The 20,688-nt window shown below is 55.1% G+C and overlaps 4 protein-coding genes and 1 long non-coding RNA gene across 11 annotated transcripts; 4 read left to right on the top strand and 1 right to left on the bottom strand.

The window, feature by feature from the left end:
• Positions 1-187: 187 nt before the first annotated feature.
• Positions 188-5,580, top strand: LOC148397170 (ceramide kinase-like). Of its 2 annotated transcripts, none has more exons than XM_088377820.1 (12): positions 188-585; positions 1,499-1,651; positions 1,766-1,888; positions 1,976-2,101; positions 2,302-2,368; positions 2,437-2,582; positions 2,651-2,725; positions 2,799-3,057; positions 3,176-3,255; positions 3,477-3,775; positions 3,843-4,060; positions 4,147-5,580. In XM_088377820.1, the coding sequence occupies exons 1-12, from the start codon at positions 450-452 to the stop codon at positions 4,232-4,234; spliced, it is 1,770 nt and encodes a 589-aa protein (XP_088233946.1). In that variant the 5' UTR covers positions 188-449; the 3' UTR covers positions 4,235-5,580. The 2 variants fall into 2 exon arrangements, with proteins under 2 accessions (XP_088233946.1, XP_088233947.1); XM_088377821.1 differs by having other exon boundaries at positions 189-585; positions 3,561-3,775.
• Positions 5,581-5,811: 231 nt separating this feature from the next.
• On the top strand, positions 5,812-9,096 carry LOC148397169 (peroxisomal succinyl-coenzyme A thioesterase-like). Its single transcript, XM_088377832.1, has 11 exons — positions 5,812-5,971; positions 6,559-6,760; positions 6,850-6,949; positions 7,032-7,219; positions 7,412-7,581; positions 7,671-7,790; positions 7,880-7,962; positions 8,055-8,148; positions 8,232-8,312; positions 8,392-8,533; positions 8,661-9,096. The coding sequence occupies exons 2-11, from the start codon at positions 6,565-6,567 to the stop codon at positions 8,759-8,761; spliced, it is 1,275 nt and encodes a 424-aa protein (XP_088233958.1). The 5' UTR covers positions 5,812-5,971; positions 6,559-6,564; the 3' UTR covers positions 8,762-9,096.
• Positions 9,097-9,234: 138 nt separating this feature from the next.
• LOC148397167 (metabotropic glutamate receptor 8-like) lies at positions 9,235-18,952 on the top strand. Of its 5 annotated transcripts, XM_088377810.1 has the most exons (12): positions 9,551-9,635; positions 9,721-9,764; positions 10,159-10,827; positions 12,037-12,253; positions 15,579-15,714; positions 15,779-15,933; positions 16,026-16,163; positions 16,299-16,601; positions 16,993-17,132; positions 17,242-18,186; positions 18,389-18,626; positions 18,718-18,952. In XM_088377810.1, the coding sequence occupies exons 3-12, from the start codon at positions 10,324-10,326 to the stop codon at positions 18,777-18,779; spliced, it is 2,838 nt and encodes a 945-aa protein (XP_088233936.1). In that variant the 5' UTR covers positions 9,551-9,635; positions 9,721-9,764; positions 10,159-10,323; the 3' UTR covers positions 18,780-18,952. The 5 variants fall into 5 exon arrangements, with proteins under 5 accessions (XP_088233938.1, XP_088233937.1, XP_088233934.1 ...); XM_088377812.1 differs by lacking the exon at positions 9,721-9,764 and having other exon boundaries at positions 9,235-9,635; positions 16,401-16,601; XM_088377811.1 differs by lacking the exon at positions 9,721-9,764 and having other exon boundaries at positions 9,235-9,635; positions 16,371-16,601.
• Positions 12,301-15,645, top strand: LOC148397168 (homeodomain-interacting protein kinase 1-like). The gene is made up of 2 exons (XM_088377829.1): positions 12,301-13,198; positions 13,309-15,645. Exons 1-2 carry the CDS (start codon positions 13,186-13,188, stop codon positions 14,688-14,690), a joined length of 1,395 nt encoding a protein of 464 aa, XP_088233955.1. The 5' UTR covers positions 12,301-13,185; the 3' UTR covers positions 14,691-15,645.
• LOC148397166 (uncharacterized) lies at positions 18,935-20,657 on the bottom strand. 2 transcript variants are annotated; one of them, XR_015858927.1, is made up of 3 exons: positions 20,068-20,657; positions 19,586-19,967; positions 18,935-19,306 (listed from the first exon to the last, which is right to left on the bottom strand). It is a non-coding gene; the product is annotated as an uncharacterized LOC148397166 (long non-coding RNA). The 2 variants fall into 2 exon arrangements; XR_015858928.1 differs by having other exon boundaries at positions 19,713-19,967.
• Positions 20,658-20,688: the final 31 nt, after the last annotated feature.

Below are 20,688 nucleotides of genomic sequence, written 5' to 3'. Positions count from 1 at the left end.
TTGTAGGACAAGGTCAAAATTGTAGCGTTACTTTATCATTGCGTGCTAATAGAAGATATTGCTATATTCTTTAAAAAATTTTTACAACTTATTCTATTCAACTAGAGATTACCCAAAGTGCTAAATAAAAGTGAAATATGAAAGTATTTTAAACGAGAAGGAATTTAACTTTAACGAGTTTTTTTACTAGCACCTCAACGCAGCATCAGGCCACTCCCACTTCCGGTATGTACCCGCTATCCCGAAGAGGGGGCCAAAAAAAACCCACAACAACTTGAGCTCAATCCGTTCCACGGTAGCCATTGAGCCCGTTGAATGTTCGGCGTTTAATCGGACGTCCACTCCTGACCGGGTGAGGTGAAGGAGGTTAACGGAGACAACATGGCCCAGCCAAGGTAACCTTTCCCCCGGGCCTGAAGGACGGACAACGGACGCCGCCGGCCGGTCGGATGGAGAGGCCGGTGAGACTGCTGCTCTTGTCCGAGCTGCGCATCCGCAACGTCGGGCACGAAGTGAGCCTGTGCCGGTCCCTTCTGACCTGGAAGAGGCGAACCTCCAGCCCGGTGTACCATCCGTTCAAAGCCAGTAAGACAACGAACGAGACAACGAACGAGCCGAACCCAATTGCACCCCCCCCCCCCTTCCCCCTTTGTCGCTCTAATCTAAACACACGAGCACACGAGAGACTTTCGCCCTGCGTGGCAACCACAGCACGACGGACGACGACGAATAAAGCGCACTTGTGTGGCGTCAAGATCTGAAAATGATTTGATACAATACGGCCCCTCTTGTTTTCCTAAGCTTACGTAACTAGCCACGTGCCACCATCCCAAAAGAAAATTCGACGTGGAAAATATGAATGACCGCTAACAACGAGAACGATGTCATGTTAATGTAGGTGACCTCTGTCGTCATAAAAACATTAGGATGACGCTTCTTGTGTCCGTCCCGCCGTCATGGGTTATTGATTGAATTGAAGACTTCCGTCTGTCTCGTCGCCAAGGCGACAGCCGGAGTCGTCGAAACCCTCCGTGAATCTTTCACGTCAACTCCAAAATATGGTGCTTGCTTGCGTGCTCTCACTTTGCACGTCTGTCCCTTTTTGCTGATGCCTGTCTTGAGCACGTCTGTTTTAAGAAAAGAGGATCTTAGACTCGCTGAGGCCAACCTGGTTAGTGTGAAACAAAAACTCCAATCGAGTGCTCCTCAGATTGTTAGCGTCTGAAACAAATCATCTTACACAGCCCGCCTACGTTCCCGTTTGAGTTTCCTGTGTGTCACAGCTCATGATGTGAAGGTCACCGTCGCGGCCCTTTCGGGAAGCCAAGGAAGTCCGGAGCTCGCGTCTTACTTAGTCACGTCAATATTTGCTCAACAATGAACCGCATTTCAGCACTAATGACTTGTCCATGTGTGTGTGTGTGTGTGTGTGTGTGTGTGTGTGTGTGTGTGTGTGTGTGTGTGTGTGCGTGCGTGCGCGTGCGTGCGCCCGTGTCAGGCGTGTGTCATAGCGTGCGCGTATCGGAGATCATCAGTGTGCGCGAGGAGGACGAGGAGGAGCCCGAAGAGGATCAGAAGATCGGCAGGGACGATGGGAGCTGGAAGAAGATCAGAGAGGGACAAGCCAAAGACCGCAGGCGGTCTTTCACAGGTGATGGCACCCAACCCGGACGCGTGTGATTTACACAAGCGTACGTCGAACTCCAAAATGCTCCGTCAAAAAGTGCTAGCTAACTAAGCCGCGTTGCGTTGCGTTGGGTTGCAGTGTCGTACGTGGAGAGGTGTCGGCGGCACCGCTGGCGGTGCGCCGACGTCACCTTCGCGTGTCCTCAGGTAGGACTGTGCCGCCGCTGGGTCAGCACCATCAGAGAGCAGCTGGAGGCCATCGGTGCGGACCTCAACACACGCGCGCACACACACACACACAAGCAGTTTTTAGGTCGAGTAAATCGTGTGTATGGTTGTGTTGTCGCAGGCGGCAGACCGACACAGCTGCTGGTGTACATCAACCCGTATGGCGGCAAACGGCAGGCCAAACGCGTCTACCAGCAGAAGGTGGCGCCGCTCTTTGCTCTCGCCGGCATCGGCACGCACGTCATTGGTATGCCAGCAAAAAAGAAAAAAAGCCATTTTTAGAGTCCCCAATTGGTAATTGCTTCCATTCGATGTAAAATGTTGGCAATTGATGCTACTCATTCAAGTCAATATGAAGTCAAGGCATCCCAAAAAACGTCCAAATACAACCAAAAAAGAACTGTACATGAGGGAAATAAGTCGATTTTGCGGAATCTACTGCCGTAGTGACCGAGTACGCCAACCACGCCCGGGACCACCTGAGGGAGGAGGCGGAGCTAAAGAAGTACGACGGGTAAGTGAGCGTCAAGGCCGCCCGGGGAGCTTGCCGGCGTGCTAACGTGCGTGCCTTTCCCTGGCCAGCGTGGTGTGCGTGGGCGGCGACGGCATGTTCAGCGAGATGGTGCACGGCTTGGTGTGGCGAACGCAGAGGGACGCCGGCGTGGACGTCGAGCGGGCCGAGCAGACGCTGGTGGCCTGCCCGCTGCGCATCGGAATCATCCCAGCAGGTTTGCGCTTCCCTGGCGCTTTCTCTTGGCCGCTGGCCTTCTTCTGGATGTCTTTGTCTCTCCTTCAGGCTCCACAGATTGTATCTGCTTCGCCACGGTGGGCACCAACGACCCCGTGACCTCTGCCCTGCACATCATCGTGGGTCAGTCCGGCAGCACGCGTTGAGCGGGACTAAGTACCGAGCGCGCCTCACTCACCCAGCGCCTCCTTGCCAGGCGACCGTCAGCCCATGGACGTGTGCTCGGTGCACCACGGCGACGCCTTCCTGCGCTACTCGGTGTCGCTGCTGGGCTACGGCTTCTACGGCGACGTGCTGACGGACAGCGAGAGGAAGCGCTGGATGGGCCCCGCCAGGTACGACCTGGCCGGCCTCAAGATGTTCCTCACGCACCACCACTACGAGGGCACCGTGTCCTACCTGCCGGCCGGCGGCGGCGCCGGAGCGCCCGGGGACGCGTCCAGGTGTCGAGCCGGGTGAGGACGCTCGCAAACGAGCGGGCTTTGAAACCAAGGCCGGCGGCGCCGCTTTCAGGCAAAGGAGCAAAAGTCGCCGTGCCGGGACCTTCACGAATGTCCGGTTTTTCCTTTGCAGTTGCTCAGTTTGCGGGGACAACGGGAAGCTGTTGTCGGCGAGAGCCGCCATTTACCAGACGGACCCGCACGAGGGCAGCGGTAGGTAACTAACTCACTAGAAGAAACAAATGCGAAAATATAATCTTCTTATCAAGAAAAACGTATTGATTGAAGATGGACTTTTGGGAGATGTTTAGTTTGGGGAAATACCTATTTTACCAAATGTCATTTCTTCAAAGATTTAGTTTCGTAGAATAGGCTCTTGGAAGGAAACCAATACTTCCAGAAGGGAAATGTTTTCACCCCAAATATTTTTCAAGAAAGAAAAAGAGCCGTGGACGGAGCTCTGAGGAACGCCACAGCAAACGTTTACAGCATCAAACGTGCGCTCGCCTGCGCTGCAGAAAACGATGACGGCGACGACGGCTGGCGGAGCGTCCGCGGCAAGTTCCTGGCCATCAATGCGGCCAGCATGAGCTGCGCGTGCCCCCGCAGCCCTAAAGGCCTGTCGCCCGCCGCCCACCTGGCCGACGGCACCGCCGACCTCATCCTGGTGCGCAAGTGCTCCCGCTTCAACTTCCTCAGGCACCTCCTGCGCCACACCAGCAAGGACGACCAGGTGAGCGCCTCGCCTCGCCTTGTCCCGTCCCGGCCGGCCTTGACGTCCGTCTGCGCCCGTCTTTCAGTTTGACCTGTCCTTCGTGGAGGTGCACCGCGTGCGGCGCTTCCGCTTCACCCCGCGACACTGCCGCAGCGACTCAGAGCTGGAACTGGACCCGCTGGACGGGAAGCGGCAGATCTTCGGAAAGATCTGCCGAGACCACCCGGCCTGCGGCTGCGCGGCCCCCTTCAGCAGCTGGAACTGCGACGGCGAAATCCTACCGCACGCCGCCATCGATGTCAGGTGACTGACTGCCTTCCTTCCCCTGGAAGTCCCCAATGGCCCCTTTTGTGGAATAATCCCCCAAACTGGATTTTGTTGTTTTCCAGAGTGCATTGTCAGCTGATCCAACTGTTTGCCCGAGGCATCGAGGAGGCGGCCATGTTTGACGAGCTGGCGCCCACCTGCTCCGCGTAGGGTCTGCGACGAGCCGCGACTCGCCTCCCTCTTCGTCTTTTGTTCAGCGGGTCTGATCGGGTCACGTTCCAGAGGGAAGGTGACCACGGTGCTGTCGCAGAGAATCGGGAAGGCCGGTAACGTCCAGACGCTTCAGCGTCGGGGTTGACTCGGGTCAAAGGTGAAGTCCTACTGAATGTCGAGACCAACTGGCCACCGCTCAAATTCTTGAGTATGTTTAGTCGGGTCTGAATATGGAGTCGTCGTCGTCGTCTTCAAATGGGGTTGGAGGCCCGAGTTGGGTCTGATTTTTCAGATGTTAGTGCTGAATGACAAACCCTCGTCTTTAGTTTGCAGTTGGCTCTGCTGAGTCTATATGTCAAAGTCCTGCTTGAGTCCAGTCTGACCGAGAAGTCAGACTCAAATCTTCGTGTTAAGTCCCGCGTTTCTCCAGGTCTGAATGTTTATCTATCTATGTCCTCGTCAATTCTCGTCTGATCTCGGACTCGTTGGGACGCTTTCAAAGGAGTTTTTTTCTTTCTTTTAAAAATGTTTTTATTTATTTGCCTCCACTGTTAAGAGATGTAGAAAATGATCTTATTCTTGGAAGATTACAACGTTTTAGTCGCACGTAAAGGTTTGACTTTCGTTCAAGGGGGAAAAAAAAAAAGGAAAGTTCTAATTTCTTTCGATCTGTTACATGACGACCGACAATTGTTCCACCAATGGCAAACTCTTGCGACTGAGTAGTCATTTTCTGGAGAACTTTTTATTTTCTCTTGACCCTAACCCTCCCCCCAAAAGAATAGGGAATAGAAGAAAAAGTCTCAATTGTCTATCGATTGCTTTTTTTTGTTTGATGACTTTTCAAATGTTTTGTTAGCGTCTGTTACATGACGACTGCAATTGTTCCTCCAAAGCGAAACTCCAACTGGTTTTCCCAAAGAAAAGAGTTTTTTGTAGCTGGTGCTAATGTAGCACTTTTAGTTGTCTCGTATTTGATTGTTGCTGCTGATTGACTGACTGACTGCTCATCGTCTCTGCTGACCTGAGCCGGACTCATGAAGGTGACGACGATGACGAGCTTGTGTCCATGTAGCGCCAGCCATCGTTTTGGTTAGCGGCAAATGCAAGAAGAGCAACTGCAACAAGGAATTCAAGACACTCCAGGCGTTTGATATTTGATTGACAATGAAGTTTGGCTGCCTTGAATTGTTACCGTGGCAACGTTGCTAGCGTCAACATCACTTTGCATGCTCATTAGCTGTCGTTAGCATGCTAGCCTCTGCAATTATATGCAAGTTTTGGACCTCTATGCACTCTTGCCAGCTGTAGCCTCCTCTGGAAGAAATAAAATCCCATCAATATTTTGGTTTCTCATTTTATTTGCACATGGATTCAATTGTCTCGGGGCAGTAATCGACTATGACAGCATTTTCCCTTTCATAATCGCCCTAAATATGACGACGACTTAGTACCTTTGAACGTTTTCATTGCGGTATTCGGAGTTCCCTTTCGCGTTTATCTTTTGGAGGACATCTCTGAAGTGATTGTGGCGCCATCTTGTGTCCGTGTGGATTTATGGCGACGTGTTTTGTCCACTTCCGGGGGAGGAGATTGACTACTGAATGGAGAAGAGGGAGTGCGAGTTGGAGCGTCTCTGGCAAGTACTGAACGTGTCGGTCGGTCGGTCGGGTTTTGTGCTTCCAAGGTTGTTGAGCACCGCAGAAGCCGAAGCCAAACAGCTCTTTGCTGCCGGTAAGTCTGGTCATGTGACGAATGAGTCGTCCGCGTAAACGTCAAACCGAATTTAGGAGGTCAGGTCGGAAAAACGTTTATGCTTACGGATAACTTTTGCAAAAAGACACATGGGCCGGCCATCGAACTTGAAAGCTCAGATAAAGAGGGAAAAGAAGTGACAAAGGCAAATTGGTTCGTTTTGATGCTAAACAACAAATCTGTGCATGCACTGACCCTTCACAATAAAAGTGAACTTCAGTCCGTCTGTTAAACATCAACTTTGTGTTGGCCTGCTGCTGCAGTGAACTCAGCAAAATGAGTCTTGTACTATGAAACTTGATTCACTCCATAATAACGTTTGTTGCATGTGTCAATCAGTTACTTTTCACATGCAAAGTTCAACGAAGACAATTAAAAAGGCAATGAAGTTTCTAACAGACGAGACACTTCTGCTTCTATTGTGATGGCCCTTTAAAAGAATTCAACATTCATTTGTAACGACTTTTTTCTTTAGCAATAGATCATGAATGTGAAAACAAATGGAATTGAAGCTGCTGCACAAATTCCATAACCCCCGTAAATGATTGTGTCAACTTTTATGGGAGGTCATCATGTCGAGTCTGCAGTGCAGCGTCCAGCTGTCGGTTCGTCCGTCCAGATGCCTGGTGGACGAGAAGTTGACCATCCTGGTGCATAGTGCGCCCCCTAGTGCCCATCTCACCCTGCGCGCCTTCCACCGCTGCGAGGACGGACATGGGTGGGAGGCCTACGCTCACTACCTGACAGACGTCGCGGGTTCCTTCAATGGTAGGGGCGTGGGAGGGGGACGAGGGCTACGGCTCCCAAAAGCCTCAGAGAATGTTACAGATTTGAAGAGAAACGGCTTTGCTTTGCAGCAACCAAGGATCCCAGCCTGGGAGGGACATACACCGGGGTGGAGCAGATGGGTCTTTTTTGGAGCATCAGACCAGTTCGGGGAAGTCCACCTGGACTCAGGTAGACCCCCACCTGCTAGACCACCACCTGCTAGACCACATTCGTGGCAGCAAGAAAGGGGCTCATCTCAGCTCATCTCCAGGATGAGGAAGAAGAATGTGCAGATCCCAATGGAGTTCACCATCTCGGTCTACCAGGACCACCTCAGTGACTTTGTGGATCGGGTCCCACTGGCCTCCCAGGTGTTGGAGCGCTGGTACGTGGCGCCCGGCGTTCTCAGGACCCCCGTTACGGACCAGGAACTGACGGCGACCCTTTTTCTGCCCGCAGGTACGAGAATGCCGATATGGTGCTGCCGTAACTAACCTCAAATGTTTTTTTTCCATTTCCTTGAAAAAAAAAAAAAAAAAGAAAGACATAAAAACGATTCCTTGGTAAAGAATTGTACGGACGAGAATGCAGGCTTGCCTCCGTGTTGGATTGTGTTGAAATGAAGCCGTAATCGACATAAACGGTCAGCAGGTCCGGGACCGTTCCCTGCCATACTGGACCTGTGGGGAGGCGGAGGCCAGCTGGTTGAGTACCGGGCGGCGCTCTTCGCCTCGCACGGCTTTGCCGCCATGGCTTTGGACTACATGACCCCGAAGATAACGCTGGAGACTGGCAAGATGGTGGACAACACCTATTTTGAGGTAAAGATGGTGCTGCTTCTGCCTCACGTACGTCGTAGGCTGAGGTTCAAAACAGATTGTTGGCATGGCATGGCACTCTCTGCACGCAGAAGGCCTTTGCGTTCCTGCAGCGCCACCCTCGGGTGCTGGCCCAGCGCGTGGCCATGTTGGGTCTCTCCTTTGGAGTCAGCGTCACGCTCAAGATGGCCGCCTACTCGCGCGTAGTCAAGGTTGCGCCACACACGACATTGCATGGAGAATGCGCTACGACCTTTGGACTCACTCTGCATGCATGTGTGTGTGTGTGTGTGTGTCACAGCCCAGGTGTGTGGTGTCCATCAGTGGAAGTCACGTGCAGCCCGTGGAGGGAACTATAGTGGACATTTTATCTTACTTTGATCAGTAATGTTCCCCGTCGTGGTGGCTCGGGCCATTTTGTTGGGAAGACGAGATGTTGCTCTTCACGTTTGTCGCTTGCCTTCCGTCCCGATCAGGAACGGGCACAAGGCTCAACTGAACGACAAGAACGAGGCCATCATGAGAACCCTGCTGCTGCCAATCCCCACTGACCCCGCCTTCAAAGTGGACGTGGGTTCCCGGTTCCGCTTTCATTTTTTGGTCCTGATCCCGATCTCGGGTTTGCTACTTACGCGCTGGTTGTACTTTGTTAGATGGGCCGTGTGCAGTGCCCCCTGTTGGTGGTGGCAGGTGAGGATGACCAGAACTGGCCCGCCTGTGAGTCTGCTGAAGATGTGAGCATGGCGACTTCAATGAGCCCGTATTCAAATCATCATTGTAGAAAACCAACTCGCATGTACGTATGTGTCCCAGATGAAGAAGATGATGGAGCACGCGGGCAACGTCCACCTGCTGAGCGTTGTGTCGTACCCTAAAGCAGGACATTTGCTGGAGCCTCCGTACTCGCCGCACACTCGAGTCAGTTCTTTCAGATCGGTGGGCACTCGGGAGAAGCGTAAGTTAGCGCAAACGGCTCAGATGTTCTGGTCTATGTCTCGGTTCATGTCCTAATTGGCCCTCCCCCCGGTTGATGTCCTTCTTCATGTCCTTTATTTGCTTCCTGTGTGTGTGTGTGTTTGCAGTCACGGCTCTGTGGGGAGGCGAGTGTGCGGCGCACTCGCTGGCTCAGGAGGACGCCTGGAAGAAGACCTTGGACTTCCTGCGCCACCATTTGTATGCGTGAAGAGCAAACTGAACTGAAGACCAGAGAATATCACTGTCGCTTGTTGCCAAGCTCGCTCGCCATCAAATGTTCGTGTCGTCTGTGGATGGAGCATTCGTACTGCCCCCTGGTGGCCAAAACGCGCACACCGGACACGCTTCCCATTGAATTGTCGCACAAACTGTTGAATTCTTGCTATCGTGCTATTCTCCATTCCATGTCAGAATTTCATTGCTGTATAAAGCACAACATTGTAGGCTGCTAGGTCTGGCGGGCGCGGGCGCGGGCGGCGACACACCGTCCGTCGCGCAATCAATACAAGGCAGCAGCTCAGTGATCCACGCAAGCCAATCTAAGTCCATGTCTCTGCGTTTTATTTTTCCTCTCGTTATCCGGCTGCACCAGCTCTCGTGTTCATTCATATAAATGCGTCTCTATTCATATTTAGAGCAATGAAATTCTACGAAACCAGCAGAGGGAAGCAGCGACCGTCCCATTGCCATCGAACAGACGGTCTATGTGTGATTGCAGCGTTATTCCTCTGGGTGGCGCCTCTACAAAGTTTCCCGTGAAGATGCCAGTCCGTTGCAAGCCACCTGTGCACGCGGGCGCGCGTCACTTAACGTGCACCCGTGTTGTGTCGCGTCTTCCGCGCACGCGCTCACGAGCCAATTCCCCTCTTGCAACACACAGTCCGGCGGGTCCGAAGAGTGCACGCTGTCTCCGTTTTTCTTTTTGCACGTCAACGTGTACTTTAGTGGGTTTTGTCTTGGTTTTTGGCAGCGGCGGGAGGGAGGGAGGGAGAAAGGAGCTGGCCAGGGAGCAAAGTATCAACGGCGTGTGAAACTCCGGAGAAGCAGGAGGGACGCGAACGCACCGTTGGATCCATTTACAGGTATTCATAGCCACCTGCGTGAAGCAATCGCAAAATTTAAGGAAAATAGTCGGATTCGTTTGTGCTTCGTTTGTGCTGCTTTGAGGCATTTGGATGCGACGAAATGTCCCCATAGGAGTTGTGACTTGCGTGAGTATAGAACATTTGCACTGCATAAACTTTCGCCTGCCACTTTTGGGAGCTCGTCGTTAAGACCTGTAATTGCTATTGCTAAAAATTCAATTTAAAAGAAGCAATAGGGACATGCGGTGGTGTCTTGAGATGCCAATTTAGATCATCGCGTCACCAAGCCAGTACTTGAAAACACTTCTTTCATATTTTTGGCTTCATTTGAATGGAAGTTGTGGCGCTCCATTAGGTCTGTGCACCCTGGCCACCAGGGGGCAGCTGACTGTTAGAGTTGCTGCGTTGTTGCTCTTCACAGGGGATAAAGAATAGATGCTTTAGATTAGAGTTATAGCCGAAATATTATAGGTTAAAATACCACCAGAATTGATTGGATCTTTTTTTTTTTGCCTTTTAGGAAGTGGCTCCAAAATGTCCAACAACGGAAGCAGAAGGCCGGTAGAAGGCGACAGTCCCTGTTTTTAGAACCCCCGCTTTGGATCCTCGGGGGAGGGGCCGGCCCCCACGGTCCCGGGCGCTGGCCGGGCGCTGGCCGACTCATCGAGTGAGTGAGCGCACCAAGATGGCGGTCGGCGGGTGCTACTTGCTGCCGGCTTTCTTGATGATGAAGAGCTGCTTGCTTGCGGGCTCCGCCGTCCCGTCCCCTGACCCGCAGCAGGAGTTGGCCCACTCCATTCGCCTGGACGGAGATCTCATCCTGGGCGGGCTATTCCCGGTGCACGCCCGGGGCGAGCGGGGGCAAGCCTGCGGAGAACTGAAGAAGGAGAAGGGCGTCCAGCGTCTCGAGGCCATGTTGTTTGCCATTGACCTGGTCAACAAAGACCCCGAGCTGCTCCCCAACGTCACGCTGGGCGCGCGCGTCCTGGACACGTGCTCGCGAGACACCCACGCCCTGGAGCAGTCGCTCACCTTTGTGCAGGCGCTCATGGAAAGGGAGGCGGGCGACGTGCGCTGCGCCAACGGACAGACGCCCGTCTTCGCCAAGTCCGACAAAGTGGTGGGCGTCATCGGGGCGGCGTCCAGTTCCGTCTCCGTCATGGTGGCCAACATCCTTCGACTTTTCAAGGTAGGCTCAGCCAGATGTTCGGCCCATTTTGGCGGCCCGTGCTTCTTTGTGTTTGAATTGATCCACGGATAGCATTAGCGGGTGACAATTAGCAACTCCAAACTCAACGTAGCAGAGTCACACAAGTCTTCTGGGAAAAGAAGCTTCTGGGTTTTGTCCTACTGAAATGGCGGCTGTTGCAAACGGGAAGCTCGGGTTCCCGGCGGTCTCCTTCCAAAAAGTCTTTGGCCACGTTAGCACGCTGTGCGCCGTTCGCTGGGAGTGTCGCTAGCAGCTTGCGCCTCGCCGGGTGAAAACGAGTTGCCATGTTCGCACGTCTTAAAGTGCGAGAAGAAGATCCGCTTCGGCTTCGGCTTCTGCTTCTCTCCAGACAAGTCATTGAAGAGCGAGCGATTGTGAAGTCTTGCCAATAGTGATGCATAAATGCTGTTTTTGAGTGTCCTTCTTTGCATCTTGTGGTTTGTTGTTGTGTTTCCTTATCTTCCTTTCTTGCTATTGTTCCTTTTGCCCTGTTCTCATTCATGTACGTATGTGTTCTTCATTCTTGTTCTTTTTCATGTTTTTCTTTTTCTCGTGCTTGATCTTCTTCTTCTGTTGTTCTTGCTCTCATTCTTTGTTTTTCTTGTTGTTCCCGATCTTTTTCCACTTGTTCTTTCTTCGTGTTGTTTTTAGTCTGGCTCTTGTTTTTCTTCTTCCCGGTTGTGTTGTCTGCGGGCGCACTTCACGCCGGATCTGCATCCCGCCTGGGCTGGCCGCCCACTCGTTCTCCAGCCCTCACGTCTGAGAGCGTCATCGTCCGGCGTGGCCGCAGGCGGGTGGAGAACCCCCCCCCCCTCCCCCCTACACACCAATCGTGAGATTCAGGTCGTGGGATTAGCACAGTGCTAACGGAGACAGCGACTGTGCCCCCTCCGTCCCGGCGGGAGAATTACGGGAGCGGCGGTGGCGGCAGCCGGGTGTCAGCCGGCGCCTGTCGGTTTGCATCACGTCTCACGTGGCCGCGTGCGTAACCCCAAAATGTCAGCGTGACTCACGTCACCTTGTCGCTGATGATGTCATCGGACAAAACTTTGCAGCAACATGGGGATTGTTATGAAGTTGGCTCATCAGGCAAATGAAATGCCGCAGCGCTACCAAGCGGCCGCCCCACTGTGATTTTGGGCCATGGTCGGATTGTGTAATTGAATCCCACCTCGCTTCGCCCCGCAGATCCCTCAGATCAGCTACGCCTCAACGGCCCCGGAGCTGAGCGACAACACTCGCTACGACTTTTTCTCGCGCGTGGTTCCTCCGGACTCGTACCAGGCTCAGGCTATGCTGGACGTCGTCACGGCCATGGGCTGGAACTACGTCTCCACGCTGGCTTCCGAAGGCAACTACGGCGAGAGCGGCGTCGAGGCCTTCGCTCACATCTCCAGAGAGTCGGGTAGGGATGGGTGGATGGGTGGATGGATGGGTGGATGGATGGATGGATGGATGGATGGATGGATGGATGGATGGATGGATGGATGGATGGATGGATGGATGGACGGACGGACTGACTGATGGATGGATGGATGGATGCACAGACGGACGGACAGACAGACTCTAAGCCGCCATCAATGCTTTGCTGTGGGCTGATCTGTGTGATTAGCTGGCCTGTGTGGATTAGCGCTGATAGCAATTAGCATCTGCTCTCCCTTTCATCAGAAATCATTTCAGTTTTGTGCCTTCGCCTCAAACTTGCTGACCGCAGCTGCATTATGACAAAAATTCATGTCCACAAACAAACACGGGTGACATCTTCTGGTCTGAGAGTCTTTCAGGGTCTCTTGCAGTCTTCAAGTTTGAAGCTGTCAAACAGTTGTCACTTGAGAGGTCTTCCTGGAAGTCTTAAGACCTTTGCGACTCGGCCCATTCATTGACATTTCTTTTGAGCATATCCCAGTTCTGCAGTCTTGGTCATTAAGCAAATGTTTTTTCCGGCCGTCTTGGTATTTCGAAAGTTTTAGGCGATCCATCTCCCGGTCAAAGCGTCTTGAGGTTCTCTGATGGGATGTGTCGTCTCGCGGCCGAGGGCGCGGTGCCTTGAATTGTTCTTTGGCGTCACGTGACCGGGATGAGGCCTCGAAAATTGCTTAGCGACGATGTCACGTCAAACGCGTCGCAATGACATCAGTGGCGTCAGGTGAGCTGGTAACTTCTTTCATGGCTTTGGAAAGTGATGTCACAGAGAAAGGGCGACGGTCGTCACGTTCCCGTCTTTGAGGCGCTGGAGCGGTCGGTCGCGCGACGACGCTGACCAAAGCCCCGACGAGACGACAATGCGCATGACGTCGGACCTTTGGGCCGACCTCATCGTTTGGCCGTTTGGCCAAAATGGATCCGAGCGGTAGGTGCGCCGCTGGCGCCAGATGATTGCCAATGTCAAATACGTGTCCTCGGACGGGCAAGCGTATGGCGCTTAACGGGTCCGTCCGCACTGTGTGTTTGCCTGCGCAGACGACTTGAAGATGTTGAAAGGGGTGACTCTGGGCAGGGTCCACACGGTGGAGGACGTCCTGGGCGAGGGCACCTTTGGCGTGGTGGTCAAGTGCCGCAACACGCTGACCGACACCAGGGTGGCCGTCAAGGTTTTCAAGAAGCATCACAACTCGGTCAACAACGCCAAAGAGGAGATCTCCGTTCTGAAGCAGCTGTGGGCTCTGGATCCCGACCAGTGCCACATCGTCCGCTGGCAGGGCTTCTTCTTCCACAAAGAGAACATCTGCCTGAATTTTGAACTGCTGGACCAGAACCTGCGCGAGTTCATGCAGTACCACTGCGCCTTGTCCGTCCAGCAAGTCGGGCCCGTGGTGCACCAGCTGGCCACCGCCCTGTCCCACATGAGCGCCGTGGGACTGGTCCACGCCGACATCAAGCCCGAGAACATCATGGTGGTGGACCGGCACCAGCGGCCGCTCAAAGTCAAGCTGGCCGACTTCGGCCTGGCCAAAAACGTGGCGGACATCGCGGCGGGGGACTGCGTGCAGACCTTGTGGTACCGGGCGCCCGAAGTCATCCTGGGCATTCCCTTCAACGAGACGGTGGACGTGTGGTCGCTGGGGCTGGTCGCCGTGGAGCTCGCCACGGGACAGCCGCTCTACCCCGGCCGCACCGAGTACGACGTTTTGAGCTTCGTCGCCGACACTCAGGGCCAGCCGGCCGACCGCGTGCTGGACCGCGGGAAGGAAGTGGACCGCTACTTCCGCAAGGAGGGCCACGGCGTGCGCAGGTGGAAGCTCAAGTCTCCGGAACAGTTTGCCAAGGAGACGGGATGCCAGCCCAAAGGCGGGAGAGCCCTGGTCCTCAACTCCCTGGACGAGTTGAAAGTGGTCACGGCGGAGGCGGCGGCGGACGCGGCTCCACAGCGCACCGACCAGCTCTTTGTCCGACTGGTCAAGAAGATGCTGGACCTGGACCCCAATCTCAGGGTGGACTCGCACAAGGTTCTGCTGCACCCTTTCTTCCATCGCAGCCGCCGCTCCGAGAGCGCCGTCGACAAAGGCTCGCTCGACGAGGAGACGCCGTGTCGGGTGGAGCGACGGTCGCCGTCGTCCCGGGTGGAGCGACGGTCGCCGTCGTCCCGGGTGGAGCGACGGTCGCCGTCGTCCCGGGTGGAGCGACGGTCGCCGTCGTCCCGGGTGGAGCGACGGTCGCCGTTGTCCCGGGTCGACTCGCTTCTTCCTCTGATGTCAAAGCGCCCCGTCCCCTCGGGGGTGGCGCCAAAGACGCGCGGCGCCAACGGCACCTGCCTGGGAAGGTTGTCCAAAAAGATTGTAGCGGCCTTACGCAAGATCACGGCCGTTTTGGGCAAGGTCAAAGTCGACAGCGACAGCGCATGAGACGAGGCGTAAAAAACTCCAAACAGGGGGAGGATTTTCTTCAAGCTCGGCAGGGACGCTGGGGCCATTTAGCTCTCGCCGTTCTTTTGGGAAGAGGAATCCTAAAGGGACCCACCCAGCAAGTTGTGCCATTTTGACCCCCAAAAATATAAAAATAGGTGCTGCAATTTAGTACAAAAACAGACCGGACCGACCCAAGAAATGTGACCCAACTTCCTGGCGCAGCACGTGAAGACAAAGAAACGACTGCATTATCTTGACTCCGGTCCGGAAATCGTGTGTGTGTGTGTGTGTGTGTGTTTGTGGTGTGGTTAGCTGGCCAAATGCTAATACTAAGCAAAAGCTAACAATTAGCATTGATAGTTGTGCTCAATGCCCAACCCAAATTGTGCCTAAAATTGTTTGCAAGCCGTACACAAAAATGTCTGCAAGGCAAGTTGGAGTTGTTGGGCTTGATTTTAGGATTTCATCTAATTACATGTTGGAATTTATCATCTTTGTTTTGCACACCTTTTATTCTGTTTACCTTTTTAATCACATTTTCTGAAGCGTCCCAAAAAATGCGCCAATCAGAGAGAGAGAAGAAAAAGATCGAAAGAAGCTAATCGTGGCTGGCGCCTGCAAAGTGCGGAAAAGTGCGTGCGTGCGTGCTCGCTCAGACACCACAACAAAGTAGACTGGAATCCAAAGTAAGGAGACTTCCATCTTTTTTGATTGATGACAATCAAACAAACACAAAGAGGAGTTCAATCTCCTCACGGATGATAAAGAGGTGCTGAGCGGAGCCTCCTGCTGGCTGGCGGAGAAGGTTGCGAGCATGTTTGTTGTTGCCGGCGGGTTCTTCGGAAGTTGAGCTTTCCCTGCGCTTGTGCGTGTGCGTGTGCTCAGGTGGCGTGTGCATCGCACAGGCGCTGAAGATCCCACGCGAGCCCAAAGCGGGCGAGTTCGACAGGATGGTATTGCGGCTGCTGGAGACGCCCAACGCCCGCGCCGTCGTCACCTTCGCCAACGAGGACGACATCCGGTACGGACGAGCCGGATGCAATTGTTGATTTTCATTTCCTGAAACGTGTGTGCGCGCGCGACAGCCGCATCCTGGACGCGGTCAAGCGCCACAACCTGACGGGTCACTTCCTGTGGGTGGGCTCCGACAGCTGGGGCTCCAAAGTCTCCCCCGTGCTGCACCAGGAGCTGGTTGCCCACGGGGCCGTCACCGTCCTGCCCAAGAGGGCGGACGTCCACGGTCAGAACGCAGAACCTCTGCCGCCGCCGCCGCCGCCTTGCCAGAAAGCAAAGCGGCTGAGCGGCTCGCCGCCGTCGTCTTTTGTGTCTTAGCCTTCGATCGCTACTTCAAGAGCCGCTCGCTGGCCAACAACCGCCGCAACGTTTGGTTCGCCGAATTCTGGGAGGAAAACTTCGGGTGCAAGCTGGGGACGCACGGCAAGAAGACGGGAGCGGCCCGAAAGTGTACAGGTGAGCCAGCGCATGGCGCCGCCATTTCTTGCCAAGGTGTTTGTTCAATTGGGTTCAACTTCAGCCAGTCAATCTTCAGGCCCAAACTAATCTGAGCCGGCAGACTTCCGCTCTGCTTTCGACCGAACAAAATAGGGCGGCGCCATCTACTGGCCGACCGTGGAATTACATCCGCAGCAGAGCGATCGCTTATACATCCATCGGCAGGACGGCAAAGTCTCCCGATTGTTCCGGCAGGCTCGGAGAAGGTGGGCCGCGACTCCTCGTACGAGCAGGAGGGCAAAGTGCAGTTTGTGATGGACGCCGTGTACGCCATGGCGCACGCCTTGGACCGCCTCCACCGCCAGCTGTGTGCCGGCCACGCGGGTCTGTGCCCCCGCATGGCCCACGTCGACGGCAAGGAGCTGCTGACGCACATCCGCGCCGTCCGCTTCGACGGTAGGGGAGCGCCTGACCTTATTTTCACGTCAAAGTCAGGCTTTTTTTTTTTTGCTGTATTTTGAAATACGAGGCTTTCCCGGCTGGCCAACTGGCCAAGTGGCCGGCCACACGCACGCACGCACGCTTCCCCTTCTGCGTCACTTGCCGGACAGTTACCCAGCGTGCGAGAGCAACAGAGGGGCGCCCGCCGGCCGCTAATGGCTAAATGCTAATTCATCCGTGTCGCTCGCCCATGTGTTTATTTCTAGAGAGGCGCGCTCCAGTTGACCGCTAATGTTAGCGGATGAGCTGCGCTGGAGCGCGGCGACGTGATTGCTTTGGACAGCTGACCGCGAGGCGCTCCAAAAAGCAAGTTTGAAGCTCTTTTGTCGACTTCCCGCCCCGACAGGAAGCGGCGGGACGCCGGTGACGTTCAACCAGAACGGCGACGCCCCCGGCCGCTATGACGTCTTCCAGTACCAGATGGCTGAGCGCTCGGGCCCCGAGTACAAGGTCATCGGGCGCTGGAGCCATCAGCTCAGCCTCAACGTAAGCCCCGCCTCCTTCGATCATGCCACGATTGACACATTTCCTCCGTTTGGTTTGGTTTTGAAACAAGTGAGAAATGCTAACGCGTGAGCCTCCTCCTCCTCGGCAGATGTCGGCGCTAAAGTTCGAGCCGCGGGGCGTCCCTGGCGCGCCCCCTCCCGCATCGTCGTGCAGCGCGCCGTGCGGGCCGGGCCAGCGCAAGAAGGCGCTGAAGGGCGCGCCGTGCTGCTGGCGCTGCGAGCGCTGCCAGGGCTACAGCTTCCTGGCCGGCCCCTTCGCCTGCCGGCCGTGCCCTTACCGGCAGCGGCCCGACCGCAACGGCACCGGCTGCCGGCCCATCCCGGTGGCGCGGCCGGAGTGGCGCTCGCCCTGGGCGCTGGTGCCCGTCCTGGTGGCCGTTCTGGGCATGGCGGCCACCGGCGCCGTGGCGGCCGCCTTCCTCCGCCACAACCACACGCCGGTCGTGAGGGCGTCCGGGCGGGAGATGAGCTACGTGCTCCTGACGGGCATCTTCCTGTGCTACGCGGCCACCTTCCCCATGGTGGCGCCGCCCGGCGTGGCCGTGTGCTCGCTGCGCCGCCTCTTCCCGGGTCTGGGCTCGTGCCTGAGCTACGCGGCTCTGCTGACCAAAACCAACCGCATCCAGCGCATCTTTGCCCGGGGCAAGACGGCGGTGGCGGCGCCGCGCTTCATCTCGCCTGCCTCGCAGCTGCTCATCACGTGCTGCCTGGTGGGCGTGCAGCTGCTAGGCGCGCTGGCGTGGTTGGTGGCCCGGCCGCCCCGCGCCCTGGTGGACTACGAGGAGCGGCGGACGCCGGACCCCGGCCGCGCGCGGGGGGTGCTCAAGTGCGACACGTCGGAGCTGGCGCTCATCTGCTCGCTGGCCTACAGCCTGCTGCTGATGCTCACCTGCACCGTCTACGCCGTCAAGACGCGGGGCGTGCCCGAGACCTTCAACGAGGCCAGGCCCATCGGCTTGGCCATGTACACCACCTGCATCGTCTGGCTCGCCTTCATCCCCGTCTTCTTCGGCACGGCGCGCTCGGCCGAGCGGGTGAGTCTGGGAAGACCTTGGCGAAGGAAAAGCAAATTGAACGTGGGGGAAATGTCCGCTCATCCGGTGATTGGGCGAGCCCATCCGTCGGTTCGGTGGTCCGTCCAAACCGCACGTCCGTCTGTCCGTCCGTCCGTCCGTCCATCCATCCATCCATCCATCTTGTCAAAATGAAGGCAAAAGTCTCGCCCCCCCCCCCCAGATGCACATCCAGACGGCCACGCTGAGCGTGTCGCTCAGCCTCAGCGCCTCGGTGTCGCTGGGGATGCTCTACGTGCCCAAAGTCTACATCATCATCTTCCACCCGGAGCGGAACGTGCCCAAGCGCAAGCGCAGCTTCAAGGCCGTCGTCACCGCCGCCGCCGTCACCGGCAAACTGTCGCAGTTGGCGGCCGAGCGGCCCAACGGCCAGGCCGAGACGCAACTGTGCGAGCCAGACGGTGAGTTGAAACTACAAAGCCAAAGAAAGTTCAACTTCGGAAGATTCTGGAGCTGCCGCAAGGCGGGCTCACGGGTCTTTTCTCTCCGCAGCGGTACCGAGCAAAAGCGCCTCCGTCAGCGCCTACGTCAGCTACGCCAACCACCGCATCTGAAGCGGAGGAAAAACTGGGCGACCAATCGTAGTTGTCGTTCTGCTGATGTGACTCCAATTTGCAATCTTCTCTTTTGGAAACTGTACAAATGGAAATCAAGTGACGCATGCTGTTTTTTAATTTTTTTTTTTACCTACCAATGACAGTGATTTCTGATTAAACCAAAAAACACATTAGTCTCTACCTCCAACTTTGTGGCCACAAATGCGTGCGTGCGCGCGTGCAGGCAGGCCTCCTTCCATCTTGGCATCCATTACAGCTCCCAGGTGGTCCACACTCCCGCCTTTGAAGATCAGCTCCCCATATGCCAACAGCAAGAGAGAGAAGTCGACCTTCCTCAAAGCCGGCGGGAAGTCGGCCGGCGGGAAGTCGGCCGCGCTTCTCTCCTGGCACGTGAGGCCGATCGATGGAGGCCGGCGCCGCGACCAGAGCGCCGAGCCATACGGTGGGAGCTCCTCGTGCATGTAATGAATATTGAAGCTGAAGCGTTGCCGCTTTCCCGACTCGATTTCCCCTGACTCGGCACCCTGAGAAGAAAAACCTTCTGAGAAGTGCACATTGGAGATGTTTTTAGCTGTCATGTCACGGCTACAACTGTACGACATGTCCCCCCCCCCCCCCTTTCTTCTCAGGTGGCCACAGCACACCTGGGAGGTCTCCTAATTGGGCCACGGGCGGAGGAGGCCTCAGGTGCTCCGCGGGCTTCAGACACACCGGGTCGTCTCACAGTTCATTCAACCCCCGCTGCCAGAAGAAAATGGGCCACGCACAATCTATTTTTAGAAGATGCACGTGCGCACACACACCTGTGCACAGCGGCGCCCCGGAGTCGTCTGATGGCGATGTCGCCGAGGCAGACGTGGATCTCCAAGTGCAACTTTGTGATTGCTTCCGTTTAGAAACAGAATGTGCGTGCACGTGTGCCGCACTCACATGTGGCGCGCAGATGGTGCCACAATCTGTTCCCAAGAAAGTTCCGTCAGCTCTTGGAACAGGATGAGGATGAGGAGGGCGTCTGTCAGCAGAAGCGTGTCGGCGCACGTTCTTCTTGCTCAAGTTCTGCACGATTCTTGACCAGCCTCACTCAAGTGGGAGGTTCCGCCTCTTCCGGACCCAGTTTGATGGATCCTTTTTGGACTGAAGTCGACAGCCTCGACTCCGAGGTGATGAAATAATGATCGAGTCACTCTAAAATAGACAAACAGCATTTAATTATGAACACAGCAGACAGCTTGATGCTCTTAGTATGTTTATTTTTTTTATTTTTTGGACTGAGCAATTTATTTACATTCCAAAAAAAAGACATGAAAGTCGGTCGCTTGAATTGTCTTTCCAAGTTGCCTTTGTCGCGTTGCATATTGGAGCGTCTTCTGGGAAATGTCCAGGAGCTTCTCATCTGATGTAAATCTTTGCTGACGAAGCCACCGAATCGTTCCAAAGGCTCACATTTCGAGACGATCAATTATGAATCGTGTCGGAAACAGAGATGGGCTTTTGAGGGAATAAGGACAACAACAACTAAAGCAATAGATTGACTGTCACGGCGAGAAAGGGATTAGAGTTCCTTTGTTGCGCCTTGAGGCCGTGACTCGTCGCGCGCGCGCGCGCTCGCTCGCCCACTCTCACTTGACGCACGGCCGGCCGGTCGGCAGGCCATCTCTGCGCTCCATGCAGTTCTGCACGCGCGACAAAGCCCGAGGCGAGGCGTCATGCTCGACACCGTGCTGAGGAACAGTTTAGCATCAAGAAAGCGGCAAAGTGGAAAGCTTTCGAGAAGACGTAGCGACTCCAAATGAATATATAGCGTCACATTAATTGAAGATGACATGCTTTAGGTCTTTCATGACTTGGTGGTTGTAATTTGTCAAATGCTGTGGATTTATTGTTTTATTGTTTTTTTCTTTGTGAA

The sequence above is a fragment of the Syngnathus floridae genome, chromosome 6 (assembly GCF_059516105.1).
Source record: "Syngnathus floridae isolate MCC-2025c chromosome 6, RoL_Sflo_1.0, whole genome shotgun sequence".
NCBI classification, from domain to species: Eukaryota; Metazoa; Chordata; class Actinopteri; order Syngnathiformes; family Syngnathidae; genus Syngnathus; species Syngnathus floridae.
The sequence above is the reverse complement of the archived record's forward strand: the minus strand, read 5'-3'. Positions and strand labels throughout refer to the sequence as shown.

What these genes read in the sequence shown, in the direction of transcription:
- LOC148397169 (XM_088377832.1), top strand. Translation starts at nt 6,565, where the DNA reads ATGTCGAGTCTGCAGTGCAGCGTCCAGCTGTCGGTTCGTCCGTCCAGA. An exon ending in GGAAGTCCACCTGGACTCAG is followed by an intron (nt 6,950 to 7,031) that starts GTAGACCCCCAC and finishes GCTCATCTCCAG; the next exon opens with GATGAGGAAGAAGAATGTGC. An exon ending in CCTACTCGCGCGTAGTCAAG is followed by an intron (nt 7,791 to 7,879) that starts GTTGCGCCACAC and finishes TGTGTGTCACAG; the next exon opens with CCCAGGTGTGTGGTGTCCAT.
- LOC148397167 (XM_088377808.1), top strand. Translation starts at nt 10,324, where the DNA reads ATGGCGGTCGGCGGGTGCTACTTGCTGCCGGCTTTCTTGATGATGAAG. An exon ending in ACATCCTTCGACTTTTCAAG is followed by an intron (nt 10,828 to 12,036) that starts GTAGGCTCAGCC and finishes TTCGCCCCGCAG; the next exon opens with ATCCCTCAGATCAGCTACGC. An exon ending in CAAGAGGGCGGACGTCCACG is followed by an intron (nt 15,934 to 16,025) that starts GTCAGAACGCAG and finishes TTTGTGTCTTAG; the next exon opens with CCTTCGATCGCTACTTCAAG.
- LOC148397170 (XM_088377820.1), top strand. Translation starts at nt 450, where the DNA reads ATGGAGAGGCCGGTGAGACTGCTGCTCTTGTCCGAGCTGCGCATCCGC. An exon ending in GAGCTAAAGAAGTACGACGG is followed by an intron (nt 2,369 to 2,436) that starts GTAAGTGAGCGT and finishes TTCCCTGGCCAG; the next exon opens with CGTGGTGTGCGTGGGCGGCG. An exon ending in TGCCCTGCACATCATCGTGG is followed by an intron (nt 2,726 to 2,798) that starts GTCAGTCCGGCA and finishes CCTCCTTGCCAG; the next exon opens with GCGACCGTCAGCCCATGGAC.